This window comes from Rhinoraja longicauda, chromosome 26 (assembly GCF_053455715.1).
Source record: "Rhinoraja longicauda isolate Sanriku21f chromosome 26, sRhiLon1.1, whole genome shotgun sequence".
NCBI classification, from domain to species: domain Eukaryota; kingdom Metazoa; phylum Chordata; class Chondrichthyes; order Rajiformes; family Arhynchobatidae; genus Rhinoraja; species Rhinoraja longicauda.
Window position 1 is genome coordinate 1,290,634 of NC_135978.1, and position 15,326 is coordinate 1,305,959.

Sequence of the window (15,326 nt, forward strand, 5' to 3'; positions counted from 1 at the left end):
TAGCCATAATAGTGCACAGTCATAGTGTCAGAGTCTCACAGCTTGGAAACAGGCTCCTTGACCCAACTTGCCAACTTGTCTACACTACTCCCACCTGCCTGCGTTTGGTTCATATCCCTCCAAACCTGTCCTATCCATGTACCTGTCTAATTGTTTCTTAAACGTTGCGATAGACCTTGCCACAACTTCCTCCTCTGGCAGCTTGTTCCATACACCCACCACCCTTTGTGTGAAAAAGTTACCCTTCAGATTCCTATTAAATCTTTTCCCGTTCATCTTAAACCCATGTCCTCTGGTCCTCGATTCCCCTACTCTGGGCAAGAGACTGTGCGTCTACCCGATCTATTCCTCTCATGATTTTATACGAGTCAAGAGTGTTTAATTGTCATATGTACCGACAATGGAACAATTAAATTATTACTGGCTGCAGCTTTACAGGCTGGTAAAGACAATAATCAACAACACAATAAATTAATAACAGTTTTATTAGGTAGCCATAATAGTGCAACCAAAAACACAGTCCATAGAAGATCAGAGCTGAAGATACACACAAAATGCTGGAGCAACTCAACGGGACAGGCAGCATCTCTGGAGAGAAGGGGTCGAGACCCTTCATCAGATTGGTCTGAAGAAGGGTCTCAATCCGAAACATCACCGTACCTTGCTCCAGAAATGCTGCCCGTCCCGCTGAGTTACTCCAGCATTGTGTCTCTCATCGGTGTAAACCAGCATCTGCAGTTCCTTCGTACACAGATCATAGCTGGCGAGGTTAGTGTTGTGCAGTGTTTAAGAGTCTGATATTACAGCCATATTTTGCTTCGTTTGAAGGAGGTTAGTAATAATAATCACCCACAGATGCAAACATGAAAAGTTGGCATGGTTTTTCTGAAAGTGCAGAGCCAACTCTACCCACAGGGAGAATGGAAAATTCATCAGTGTACCCACTCCAGTCTTGCTCGACCAAGCAACCCCTTTGTCAGTAACATCACATCTGGAGAATGATCTTGGTGAGCAGAGGCACTCACAGTTACAAGCAGGCCTCTGAAGAAATTAAAAATAACTTAGCAAGAAAAAAAGATCTGGCCAGAATATGCAGCTGGATTAAAACAAAACCATCAATGTTAAATGTAAACCTTTTGCCAGAAAAAAAAATATTTTCCCATATAAGGATAACAAAAATAAAATATTATTTTGTAAAAGTATTTGAATAATGTGCAAAAGATAAATGAGAAAAAAGATTGAAATTTAAATTATGAAAGCTATTAAAAGTTGCACTGAGGAACTCAGAGCAAAGGCGGGTACAATAACAACATTTCAAAGACACCTGGACAGGTACGTGGATAGGAAAGACTTAGAAACATAGAAAATAGGTGCAGGAATAGGCCATTCGGCCCTTCGAGCCAGCACCGCCATTCAATATGATCATGGCTGATCATCCAAAATCTGTACCCTGTTCCTGCTTTTCCCCCATATTCCTTGATTCCGTTAACCCTAAGAGCTAAATCTAACTCTCTCTTGAAAACGTCCAGTGAATTGGTCTCCACTGCCTTCTGTGGCAGAGAATTCCACAGATTCACAACTCTCTGGGTGAAAAAGTTTTTCCTCATCTCAGTCCTAAATAGCCTATCCCTTATTCTTAAACTGTGACCCCTGGTTCTCGACTCCCCCAACATGGGGAACATCTTTCCTACATCTAGCCTGTCCAATCCCTTAATAATTTTGTATGTTCCTATAAGATTCCCTCTCATCCTTCTAAACTCCAGTGAATACAAGCCCAGTTGACCCATTTTTTCATCATACATCAGTCCCGCCATCCCGGGAATTAACCTGGTGAACCTACGCTGCACTCCATCAGCGTAGTTTTAGAGAGATATGGGCCACATGCAGGCAAATGGGACTAGTTTAGATGGTATCACAGTGTGGAAACAGGCCCTTCGGCCCAACTTGCCCACACCGACCAACATGCCACATCCACACGACTCCCACCTGCCTGTATTTGTCCCATATCCCTCCAAACCTGTCCTATCTATGTACCTGCCTAAATGTTTCTTAAACGTTGCGATTGTCCCTGCCACAACTACCTCCTCTGGCAGCTCGTCTCATACACCCACCACCCCTTGTGTGAAAATATTACCCCTCAGGTTCCCATTAAATCTTTCCCCTTTCACCTTAAAACTATGTTCTCTGGCTCTCGATTCCAAATTCTCATGTTAACTGCAGTACGTTGGGAAGCAAGGAGAATACAGTTATGACTACTGGCTTGTTCATCCACTGTTCTAGCAAAGCTTCTTGACCTCAGAATTAAAGGACATTCCTCTAGGAAGGAGATGAGGAGGAATTTCTTTCGTCAGAGGGTGGTGAATCTGTGGAATTCATTGCCACAGAAGGCTGTGCAGGCCAAGTCTCTGGATATTTTGAAGGCATCGATAGATAGATTCTCGATTAGTATGTGTGTCAATGGTTATGGGGAGAAGGCAGGAGAATATGGTTAGGAGGAAGAGATAGATCAGCCATGATTGAATGGCGGAGTAAATTTGATGGGCCGAATGGTCTAATTCTGCTCCCATGGCATGACCTTATGACCACCCACTAATGATACACAAGAGAATGGAAGCCACTGACCAGTCTATTGGTGTCTTACTGCAATGCAATGCTTTACACATCAGAATTGATTTAAAACTTTAAAAAAAATTTAGTGTAGGCAATAAAATGAATAATTTAAATAACACTTCAAACCGCTTTAGACGTACATACCAGCTCCATAAGTAGAAACCCCTTCACACAACTCACCTGTTGGGCTGCCTAGTGTCTTTCCATGCTGTCTTCTCTTTGCATCACTAAGAATGTCAATGATCAGGGTTGCAAACTCCCGGGCATTAAACCTAGCGAGTTTTTGCCGACCCTAAAAAGAAAGAATAATGTTGAAAACGATGACTGTAATCACCGGTGAAGAGTGAGGTGAAGCTAGCTGAAGCTCTGCTCAGAGGCTCTGCGCTGCCAGTGGTTTGTTTCTTGTCCCCGTCTGGCCAGTCTGCTGACCCACTTTCAAATAGTTCTTAAACCACACAGCCGCAGCAGCCAATGATCACGGACATCGCTTCAACTCAGCTGAGAAAATATGCTGGGCGTGCCAACCTCAGCCAATCCCAGCTGCTCAACACCGGCTCCCAAAGCAAGGAGGGGGGAAAAATTAAAACATTTGAGAGAAACCGCAGAACATGCCAAGGAATAAATAAACTGTTCATTGTTAAAAATAGACCAGATTTTCCCTCATTTACAGTACACAAGCATAGGCTGGGCTGCAGTGTGAGGGGTGTGTGTGTGTGTCTCTGTCTGTGTCTGTGTGTCTGTGTGCGTGTGCGTCTGTCGGTGTGTGTGTCTGTCTGTGTGTGCGCGTCTCTGTGTGTGCGTGTCTGTGTGTGTGCATGTCTGTGTGTGTGCGTGTCTGTGTGTGTGTGCGTGTCTGTGTGTGTGTGCGCGTGTCTGTGTGTGTGTGTGTCTGTGCCTCTGTGCGTGCGTGTCTCTGTGTTGGTGCCTCTGTGTGAGTGTCTGTGTGAGTGTGTCTTTGTGTGTGTGTGTGTGTCTCTGTGTGTGAGTGTGTCTCTGTGCGTGCGTGTCTCTGTGTTGGTGCCTCTGTGTGAGTGTGTCTTTGTGTGTGTGTGTGTGTGTCTCTGTGTGTGAGTGTGTCTCTGTGCGTGCGTGTCTCTGTGTTGGTGCCTCTGTGTGAGTGTGTCTCTGTGTGTGAGTATGTCTCTGTGTGTGAGTATGTCTCTGTGTGCGAGTATGTCTCTGTGTGTGAGTGTGTCTGTGTGTGTGAGTGTGTCAGTGTGTGAGTGTGTCAGTGTGTGAGTGTGTCTGTGTATGAGTGTGTCTTTGTGTGTCCGTGCGTGTGTCTGTGCGTGTATGTGTAGGTGTGTGTGTAGGTGTGTGCGTGTGTCTGTGCGTGTGTGTGTAGGTGTGTACGTAGGTGCGCGCAGGGCCACTGTACACCGTGGAGGTTTTGCCGACCGGCTGCTTCTCATTAAGTTACCCCAGAACAAAACAGCAATGGCACTGCATTTCTCCTTGCATGAACTTGAAAGTTATGATCTCAGTTTCAAAACATTCATTGCCCGTAAAAAAAATCATTCTCACGCAATGGCATTTAGGACAATGAACCGCAAAGAATCATGTAAATAAATGCAGTCTGGTTGGGACCTTTGTTTAAATGAGTGGACACACACACACACACACGTCAGCAGACAAGAGACAGTACCAGTCCCAAGTCTGAAGAAGGGTCTCGACCAGAAACGTCACCCATTCCTTCTCTCCAGAGATGCTGCCTGACCCGCTGAGTTGCTCCAGCATTTTGTGTGTATGTTTGTGACTGACAACTCCAGTGCTGTTGTGTTACTGCTGCTGCCAGGCTCTCTGACAGGGGACAGCACTTCACTGATGCACCCCACTTCTGGTTCCAGTTCATCTCACATGGCCCACAGAGAGGGGCTGTGTGCATGCATGAACATCTAACCCAGGCTAAACAAGGCCCACTATCGAGAGGGACTATCCCACACTTTAAGAATCAGTTAGACAGGTACATGGAAAGGACAGATTTGAAGGGATATGGACCAAGCGCAGGCAGGTGGGACTAATGTAGCTGGGACATGTTGGCCAGTGTGGGCGAGTTGGGCCGTACTCTGTATCACTCTATGACTCTATCTGATTTCCCCAACATTAACGCATTTAGAATTGTCTGTAAAGTTTACATTGATGCAGTCATAAAGAGAGCCCATCAATTGCCTCTAAGATGGACACAAAAAGCTGGAGTAACTCAGCAGGTCAGGCAGCATCTGTGGAGAACATGGATAGGTGACGTTTCACAGAGTGCTGGAGAACTCAGCGGGTCAGGCAGCATCTGTGGAGAACATGGAGAGGTGACATTTCACAGAGTGCTGGAGTAACTCAGCGGGTCAGGCAGCATCACTGGAGAAACTGAGTGGGTGTTTTAAGTCGAGTCCCTTCTTCAGATCATCAATGCCTCTACTCCCTTAGAAGATTGAGAATACCCGGATGTCAACAAATACTCTCTTGAACTTGTACAAGCGTACAGAAGAGAGCATATTGACTGGGTGCAACACCAGCTGGATCGGTGGAGCCAGCCAGGATTGATGATAATGATTGGAAAAAGTGACGGAACAGCCCGGTCCATCACAGGTACTGACCACCCCACCACCGAAGGGATTTACATGAGCTGCTGCCTCAAAAAGGCAGCCAACATCATCAGAGACCCACACCACCCTGGCCACACTCTCACTGACCCACACCATCCTGGCCACACTCTCACTGACCCACACCACCCTGGCCACACTCTCACTGACCCACACCACCCTGGCCACACTCTCACTGACCCACACCACCCTGGCCACACTCTCACTGACCCACACCACCCTGGCCACACTCTCACTGACCCACACCACCCTGGCCACACTCTCACCGACCCACACCACACTCTCACTGACCCACACCACCCGGGTCACACTCTCACTGACCCACACCACCCTGGCCACACTCTCACTGACCCACACCACCCTGGTCACACTCACTGACCCACACCACCCTGGCCACACTCTCACTGACCCACACCACCCTGGCCACACTCTCACTGACCCACACCACCCTGGCCACACTCTCACTGACCCACACCACACTCTCACTGACCCACACCACCCTGGCCACACCCTCACTGACCCACACCACCCTGGCCACACTCTCACTGACCCACACCACCCTGGTCACACTCACTGACCCACACCACCCTGGCCACACTCTCACTGACCCACACCACCCTGGCCACACTCTCACTGACCCACACCACCCTGGCCACACTCTCACGGACCCACACCACACTCTCACTGACCCACACCACCCTGGCCACACTCTCACTGACCCACACCACCCTGGCCACACTCTCACTGACCCACACCACCCTGGCCACACTCTCACTGACCCACACTCTCACTGACCCACACCATACTCTCACTGACCCACACCACCCTGGCCACACTCTCACTGACCCACACCACCCTGGTCACGCTCACACTGACCCACACCCCCACCCTGGTCACACTCTCACTGACCCACACCACCCAGGCCACACACTCACTGACCCACACCACCCTGGCCACACTCTCACTGACCCACACCACCCTGGCCACACTCTCACTGACCCACACCCCCACCCTGGTCACACTCTCACTGACCCACACCACCCTGGCCACACTCTCACTGACCCACACCACCCTGGTCACACTCTCACTGACCCACACCCCCACCCTGGTCACACTCTCACTGACCCACACCACCCTGGCCACACTCTCACTGACCCACACCACCCTGGTCACACTCTCATTTCACTCCTGCCAGGACATTATTTTTGTACTATTAATGTCTATTTATTGTTGGCTTTTTAAAGCAAAATGTCCACTGAACTTTTCTTTTGTGTTTATTGTGGGTTTTACAGAGTACTCTGTTTATATATATAAGAAAATAACTGCAGATGCTGGTACAAATCGATTTATTCACAAAATGCTGGAGTAACTCAGCAGGTCAGGCAGCATCTCGGGAGAGAAGGAATGGGTGACGTTTCGGGTCGAGACCCTTCTTCAGACTGATGTCGGGGGTGGGACAAAGGAAGGATATAGGTGGAGACAGGAAGATAGAGGGAGATCTGGGAAGGAGGAGGGGAAGGGAGGGACAGAGGAGCTATCTGAAGTTGGAGAAGTCAACGTTCATACCACCGGGCCGCAAACTGCCCAGGCCGCAAACTTCGCCTGGGCAGTTTGCGGCCCGGTGGTATGAACGTTGACTTCTCCAACTTCAGATAGCTCCTCTGTCCCTCCCTTCCCCTCCTCCTTCCCAGATCTCCCTCTATCTTCCTGTCTCCACCTATATCCTTCCTTTGTCCCACCCCCGACATCAGTCTGAAGAAGGGTCTCGACCCGAAACGTCACCCATTCCTTCTCTCCCGAGATGCTGCCTGACCTGCTGAGTTACTCCAGCATTTTGTGAATAAAACTCTGTTTATATATCTGTTGTGCTGCTGTAAATAAGAATCCAACCTCTCCCTATAACGCAAAGCCATGAAGGCGTGACCAAATATATCATGGAGTCAGAGTGAATGCAGTCACCTCGTGACCTGGAGGAAGGGTATCCAGAGAGAGGGAACAGGTTTAAGGTGAGAGGCAAAAGATTTAATAGGAACCTGAGGGGCAATATTTTCACAGAGAAGGTGGTGGGAATATGGAACGAGCTTCCGGAGGCATTTAAAAGTCATTTGGACAAGTACATGGACAGGGAAGGTTTCAAGGGATCTGGACCAAACGTGGGCAGGTGGGTCCAGTACACACGGGGCATCTTGGTCAGCATGGGCAAGTTGGACCGAAGGTACTATAACAACATTTGAAAGACATTTGGACAGATACTTGGATAGGAAAGGTTTAGAGGGATATGGACCAAATGTGGTCATTAGCTTAGATAAGGTATATTGATCGGCACGCTGTATCTCTGAAGGTTGAGAGGGCACCTGGGCTAAACGTGGGTAGGTGGGTCTCGTGGGGCAAGGTGGAACAACGGCCTGTTCCTGTGCTGTCTGACTCTATGACTATGTAACAGAGGCAGAAGTTTCATTCAAGATATAATGAAAGGAGGACAAAGTTTAAAAATAATTCCACTCCAATAAGCCAGGATGAGACTGGTTTTACCCGAGTGCATTTACCCTGAAATCTTGGATGAATGGTAGCCATTGATCTCAATTATATGGAGATATACAAGGAACTACAGATGTTGGAATCCTGAGCAAAACAAAGTACTGGAAGAAACCAGAGGGTCAGGCAGTATACGTGAAGGGAATGGACAGATTATATGGTCATAAATTATAGGAGCAGAATCAGGCCATTCGGCCCATCAAGTCTACTCTGCCATTCAATCATGGCTGATCTACCTTTTCCTCTCAACCCCATTCTCCTGCCTTCTCCCCATAACCTCTGACACCCGCAATATGTTGGGTCGGGACCCTTCTTCAGACCTCTACTTGATAGCTTGCAGCTTCTGTGCAAGGACTGGAACCAAGCAGAGATTCCATTACTTTAAGGAAAAGGATGTAGGCAGAATAGCCCAGGGAGATGTTGTCACAGCTACTTCTCTCCCCCACAACCTGATCTGTTTAATAGACATTGTGAAAATAAGTGGCCAGGGATGGCTTATTGCAGGAAGTTGAACATTTGTAGTTCTGTTGACAATTATATTTTTATTCACATTATTAAAATATCTTCAATAAGATTCTCACAAAATGCTGGAGTAACTCAGCAGGTCAGGCAGCATCTCGGGAGAGAAGAAATTTGCGACGTTTCGGGTCAAGACCCTTCTTCAGACTGAAGATGGGTCTCGACCCGAAACGTCGCCCATTCCTTCTCTCCCGAGAAGCTGCCTGACCTGCTGAGTTACTCCAGCATTTTGTGAATAAATACCTTCAATAAGATTCTCTATATTGGAGCTGATATTTGTTAAAAATACAAAAACAGCATTATTATGGTTTATTTTCAGAGCGATTTAGATTTTTTTTTAGATTTGGTTGCTAAAATTCATTTTTAGAATCATAAGATCAGAAACAGATCCACATTTTGAAAGTTAAAGTCATTCGATATGCCATGGGGTGGAAAAATAGATCAAAAACAAGATCTATAAATATTAAAAGCATAAAACTGAAAGCAGAACATTCAAGATTCATAAAAATAACTTGCTTTTCAAACCCACCGATTTATCATTTTCATTTTGAAACTAATCACAAGCAGGATATAGAAAGCAATTGTGTTTATTGCATTTCATTGCTTATCCCCACAGAACTTGGCTACTTGTATCATCCAAGAAATCATGTGCCGAGAGTTAATGTAAATGTTTAATCGGCATTACCATTTTATTTTGAGGGAAGGATAATTTTGGAGGAATGCATTCCCTTTACCCTGTGACTGTACCCTGAGTATGGCTCAAATGTAATCATGTATAGTCTTCCCACTGACTGGCTAACACAGAATGCCACTGTGGCTTGTCACATGTGACAAAAATTAATTCATTCGACTAGTTAGCATGCAACAAGAGCTTTTCACTATACCTCTGTGCACGTGGCAATAAACTGAGTTTAGACAGCGAGCAGTGTAATTGCTGCACTGTCAGTAACAACATTCTCAATTGCATAACAGATATTGGCAGTACCTGCACCGCGGAAAACACCCACACCTATACAGGTGCTCCTCAGCTTAAGGTGGGTTCCGTTCCGAGAAACCCATCGCAAACCGAACATATTGGAAGTGGAAATGCATTTAACACACGTGAACACGTGGCTGGAAGCGAGCGGTGGCTCACTGCCGTTTGCACCATCGCAAAGTGGAACTATCGCAAGCCGAAGCATCGTAAGCCGGGGACCACCTGTACCAGTGGGCGCCAGAGACCCGGGTTCGATCCTGACTACGGGTGTTGTCTGTACAGAGTTTGTACGTTCCCCCTGTAGGTTTACAGTTGTCCCGTGTGTGTGTGTGTGGATGGTGTTAGTGTGCGGGGATTGCTCGTTGGCACAGACCCAATGGGCCTAAGGGCCTGGATCCACGCTATATCCCTAAATTAAACTAAACCCCGCTTTGTACCCCCGACTCCACCTTATTGAAGAATGTTCTCACTGTTACCCACCCATCTCTCAAGCAGTCCCTACTCGTTCCGGCTGTGAAGTCTTTAGTGCACAGACGTGGCATTCCCAATGCTTGGATAAGATAGCAGTTAGGAAAGGAATGCAACTATTTCCGTGAATACCTATTCCTGACCAGTGTTCATCTTCTCTGAAGGAAGCAGCAAATCCTATTCTGCACTGGTCAATAGGCAGCCAAGGCACACACTGGTGTCTTGTGACCCTTCACAAGTCAGCCTCAGCTGTAGTTGTGACAGGTACACAAACAACATCTTAAAAGACACTTTGGCAGGTGCATGGATAGGAAAGGTTTAGGGGGGAGATGGGTGAAACACAAGTAAATATGACTTGCTGAAAGAGGGCATGTTGGTCAGCATGGATGAGTTGGGCAGGAGTTCCTGTGTCCATGCTGTATGACTGTGACTATTATCCCATTTGATCAGAGGGGTCTGTCTAAAGCTGGATGGTTTTTGAAAGATGCACCAACAAAAAAATCCAACAGGTTTTGCATCTCAGCCTACTTTCTAATATTGGTTTGCTGAGGCCAGTCGTAAACTCTCACTTCAGAGATAAGCTTGGAAACAGGCCCTTTGGCCCAGTGAGTCTGCACTGACCAGTAACCACCCATACACTAGCTTTATCCTACACATTGGGTGCAATTTACAATAGTCAACTAACCCACAAACCTGTACGTCTTTGAGTGAGAGGGGAAACCGGAGCACCCGGAGAAAACCCACACCGTCACAGGAAGAACATACAAACTCCGTAGACAGGATGGAACCCGGGTCTCTGGCGCTGCAAGGCAGCAGCTCTACCCGCTGCACCACCGTGCATTAAGTCTGCCGTAAGAAAGGTCCCAATCCAGAAGGTCACAAGCACGTTTTGTTTGGGTGGTGATTCCAGCAGCTGCAGCTCCAGGTCTCTCACCAAAAGACATCATAATTTCAGCATCAAATCCATGACTTTAACATCGAACAATACAGCACAGGAACAGGCCCTTCAGCCCACAATATCCACACTCAAATGCCAAGCGACATTAATTTCATCTGCCTGCAGGGCATCCAAATCTCTCCATTCCTGCATATCCATCTTCCTATCTAAAGCCTTGTTCCTATCCTAAATGTCCAAGAGATTGGTGTATTTATCCACCAGGCCAGTTAACACCCATGGGCTGATGGATCTATAACATAACAGTATAACAGTATAACAGAGCTTTATTTGTCATTCGGAGAGGCAGCAGAGGTGCTAGTTACTGCTGCTTCATCTATCGTGCAAGAATAACCATGACAGAGACGTCTTTCTGCACTGCCATTTCTTGCATGTGAACTGGGCGGCACGGTGGTGTAGCAGTAGAGTTGCTGCCTCACAGCCAGGGACCCGGGTTCCATCCTGACTGCAGGTGCTGTCTGTATGGAGTTTGTACGTTCCCCCCCGTGACTTGCGTGGGTTTTCTCGAGATCTTCGGTTTCCTTCCACACTCCAAAGACGTACAGGTTTGAGAGTTAATTGGCTTGGTGTAAGTGTAAACTGTCCCTAGTGTGTGTAGGGTAGCGTTAATGTGTGGAGTTGGTGCGGACTTGGTGAGCGAAGGGCCTGTTTCCATGCTGTGTCTCTAAAGTCTAAAGTGTGAAGTTGCTTCCCTCTGAGGTAGGGACCAGGGTATAGCCTCCAGCGCTGTATCTCTAATCTAAACTAAAACAATAAACTAAACCAAAATATTTAAGCAGTCAGTAAGATGGCGTCACATCAAGGAAGATTTTAAATAGTGTTAACAACAAAATGCATCATGTTCCACCACTCCATGAGAAAGAGGTCTGTTTCAGTCTTAAACTCCCCCCCCCCCCCATCTCCCCCCACCCACTCCAAGCACACTGAAGATTAGAAACTTGGAGCAGAAGGCGCAACAACTAAAGGAGTGTCTTTCAGTCTTTAGCCACCCAATCTGCAGCTTCTTTTGCATTGCAGTGAAGTACCAACATGTTCTCCCACACTTGCAGGCTTTGTATTTCTCCTGATTATTGAGCTGATACTGTAACAAGTTCTGCTTTAAGTGTCCCCGAGCCAAGTTAGTGTTTTTTTGAAAGGATAATATCTGCATATTTCTGGAGTTATGTGGAAACTGAAGAGACAAGACCTCATGCTTTGAATTTTTGTGGGTAAGACAGGCGGGCTATGATTCGGACCCAACATTAATCATTTGTTTCAATCTTTCTGCAGAAACTAAGGCCAAACAGACATTTTCACACAGCCTCCTTCCCACTGTAATTAATTGAGCAGTAAGCCATACATTTAGATATCAGTATAACTCGCAAGTTTATATATAGATGCTAAACAAATAGATGCCAGACTTGGTGAACGGCTAAACTTTACAGGCACACAGCACAGACTTACCATGGTAAATAAGGTGGGGAAATACAACAGAGCTGGATAATAAGTTTCAACTAGTACTGAAGTACCTTGGCATACACAAACAGGCACATAAAGCCAGAGATTTATACAGCATGGAAACAGGCCCTTCAGCTAGGGTTGCCAACTGTCCCGTATTAGCCGGGACATCCCTTATTTAGGGCTAAATTGTCCCGTATTAGGCCCGCGGGCCGCTGACGGCCGGGACAGTGTCCGTGTTTGGGGAGCGGGGCCGAGTGTGTTCGCCTAACGGAGGTTGCATAGCAACCCGCCTCCCGGCCCGGGCGACCGCCATTGGTGGAGTGGGAGCACGTGGCCGCTGGCTGGGTGAGGTCACGTGGGGCGCGGGGCGGTGACGTCACCTTGTCCCGTATTTAGGAGTGAGATAGTTGGCAACTCCTACCTTCAGCCCAACTCATCCACGCTGACCAAGGTGCTCCATCTAAGCCCGTCCCATTTGCCTGTGTTAGGTCCATATCCCTCTAATCCTTTCTTATCCAAGTCCCGTCTAAATGTTATTATACTGGCCTCAACTACTTTCTCTGGCAGCTCGCTCCATATTTCAATTATAAAGTTAGGGGCAACTATAAACTAATGGTAGTGGCCTTTCATCACCAGTAACGTGAGGCTGTTTGGCCAGTAACATTTCCGTTCTACACTCTCAGATACTCTTTGACAGACAAGTAGCACCATAGGTGCTCTACTGTCAGTACATCAGCACTATCCTACACAGTAGGGACCATACAGTACAGAACAGTACAGCACAGGAACTGGCCCTTCAGCCCACAATGTCTGTGCTGAACATGATGCCAAGATCAACCCTCACCTGCCTGCATGATTGGTATCCCTCCATTTTCGACATGTACTTATGTACTTATCCAAAGGTCTGTAAATGACATGATGGTAGCTGCGTCCACCGCCACCAGGGCAGTGCAGTGCAAAGGGTCCTGCCAGTGTACAGGGTTCTTTGGTCAGCACAGACTTGGTGGGCCAAAGGACCTGTTTCCATGCTGTATCTCTAAAGTTACAGGGAGAAGGCAGGAGAATGGGGTTGAGGTGAAAAAGATAGATCAGCCATGATTGAAGAGCAGACTCGATGGGCTGAATGTTCTAATTCTGCTCCATGTCTTCCTCCTTTACGCTAGATTCATTATTTGCTCAAAATACAATATTTACATACAATAGACCAGAGGTTATCGCTTCAGAATAAAAGGACGTTCCTTGAGGAAGGAGATGAGGAGGAATTTCTTTAGTCAAAGGGCGGTGAATCTGTGGAATTCATTGCCACAGGAGGCCGTCAATGGATATTATTAAGGCAGAGATAGATAAGATTCTTGATTGGTACGGGTGTCAGGGGTTATGGGGAGAAGGCAGGAGAATGGGGTTTGGAGGGAGAGATAGATCAGCCGTGATTGAATGGTGGAGTTGACTGGATGGGCCGAATGGCCTAATTCTGCTCCTATCACTTATGAATACAAGTAAATAAATATCTTCACACATGCTGAATATGGTAAAGACAATCAAACAATTAAAGGAGAGTGCTGCATTTGCACATACCTGGTTCCTGGTGGCAGAATATTCGGGGTTAACTGGGAGGAAGGGCACAGCACTGCGCTCGGTCACTAAGGTGCTGTGGTTCTGGGTGGCCAGCCACACTGCAAGCACAGCAACAATGCCGCGTTAATGAACAACATCACCACCACAATACCATTTTCACAGCTTCTGTTCACAGTGTGCATTTAAACAGACTTAACCAGAGAAAATGACATCAAAAATAACATTATTCCCTGTATCATGTATCTGTACACCGTGGGCAGCTCGATTGTAATCACACATCGTCTTTCCGCTGACGGGATAGCACGCAACAAAAGCTTTTCACTGTACCTCGGGACACGTGACAATACACTAATCTCAAATAAACTAAACTCAAACTCAAATTTGAGTTTGATCTGGGCAATTCAGGTGAAGCTCACATTACTCACGACACCATGACCTGACCCAAGAGACAATTCAAATGGTAACACCTTCAGCTCACTTTACCAGGTGATTACAAAAAAACATGATAATGAAACAAGACAATTTTGCTCCAACAAGAAGCAGCAACATATTGTATTTAACATGGAGAGGTTGCTTCAAAGATAAAGTGAAAGGTAGCCATATAGTGCTGTAGTAACTCAGCGGGTCAGCCAGCATCTCTGGACAACATGGATACGTGAGGTTTCATAAGTGACAGGAGCAGAATTAGACCATTTGCCCCATTAAGTCTACCCCGCCATTCAATCATGGCTAATCTATCTCTCCCTCCGAACCCAGTCTCCTGCCGTCATCCCATAACCCCTGACACCCGTACTAATCAAGAATATGTCAATCTCCGCTTTAAAAAGACCCCATGACTTGGCCTCCACTGCCGTCTGTGGCAATGAAATCGACAGATTCACCACTCTCTGACTAAATAAATTTCTCTACATCTCCTTCCTAAAGGCACATACTTTTATTCTGAGGCTGTGCCCTCTGGTCCTAGACTCTCCCACTAGTGGAAACATCCTCTCCACATCCACTTTATCCAGGCCTTTCACTATTTGATAAGTTTCACTGAGGTCCCCCCTCATCCTTCTAAACTCGGGTCGGGACCCTTCTTCAGACCGGTTTTAGGGAGGAGAAACTGGACTGAGACAAATCAGAGATGGCACCAGATGACACCAGGCAGGGTGGTTCCAATAGGCCGTTTGTTGGCTAGGGAATCTGTGCTCTGTCAATAGTTTTAACAATGCAGTCAATTGCAAGGACTAGATGACTGGGAGTACAGCCACACTTGGTCCAATATTCATACTAGTGGTGAGATGAGAGTGATTCATCCAGGAAGGTGTGCCAACAGGTCATTTGACCAGGAGACAAACATTCATAACCCTTCACCTTTTTCTCTGTAACTATAACACTGCAATTCTGTAACCCTATATTCTGCACTCTGGGATTTTTCTTTGTGTGCGACTGGTTGACTGGATTGTACTCATTTACAGAATGATTTAGAAACTAAGAACTGCAGATACTCATTGATACCAAAGATAGATACAAAGTACTTGAGTAATTCAGGGCTCAGGCAGTACCCCCAGAGAAAAAGGATGGGTGATGTTTCGGGTTGGGCCACTTCTTCAGAGTGATTGTAAGGGGGAGGAACCGGAAGTAAGACCAGCACAAATTATTACATTTA

General features: G+C 46.8%; 1 protein-coding gene across 7 annotated transcripts in view; it reads right to left on the bottom strand.

Moving 5' to 3' along the window:
* git1 (G protein-coupled receptor kinase interacting ArfGAP 1) overlaps positions 1–15,326 on the bottom strand; it is a 145,893-nt gene that overhangs the window by 34,380 nt on the left and 96,187 nt on the right. For all 7 annotated transcript variants that reach the window (XM_078422453.1, XM_078422452.1, XM_078422451.1 and 4 more), the window contains 2 exons: positions 13,676–13,773; positions 2,791–2,902 (listed from right to left, as the gene is read on the bottom strand). In XM_078422453.1, coding sequence (XP_078278579.1) covers positions 2,791–2,902; positions 13,676–13,773 — 210 coding nt within the window. The remainder of the gene's footprint in view (positions 1–2,790; positions 2,903–13,675; positions 13,774–15,326) is intronic.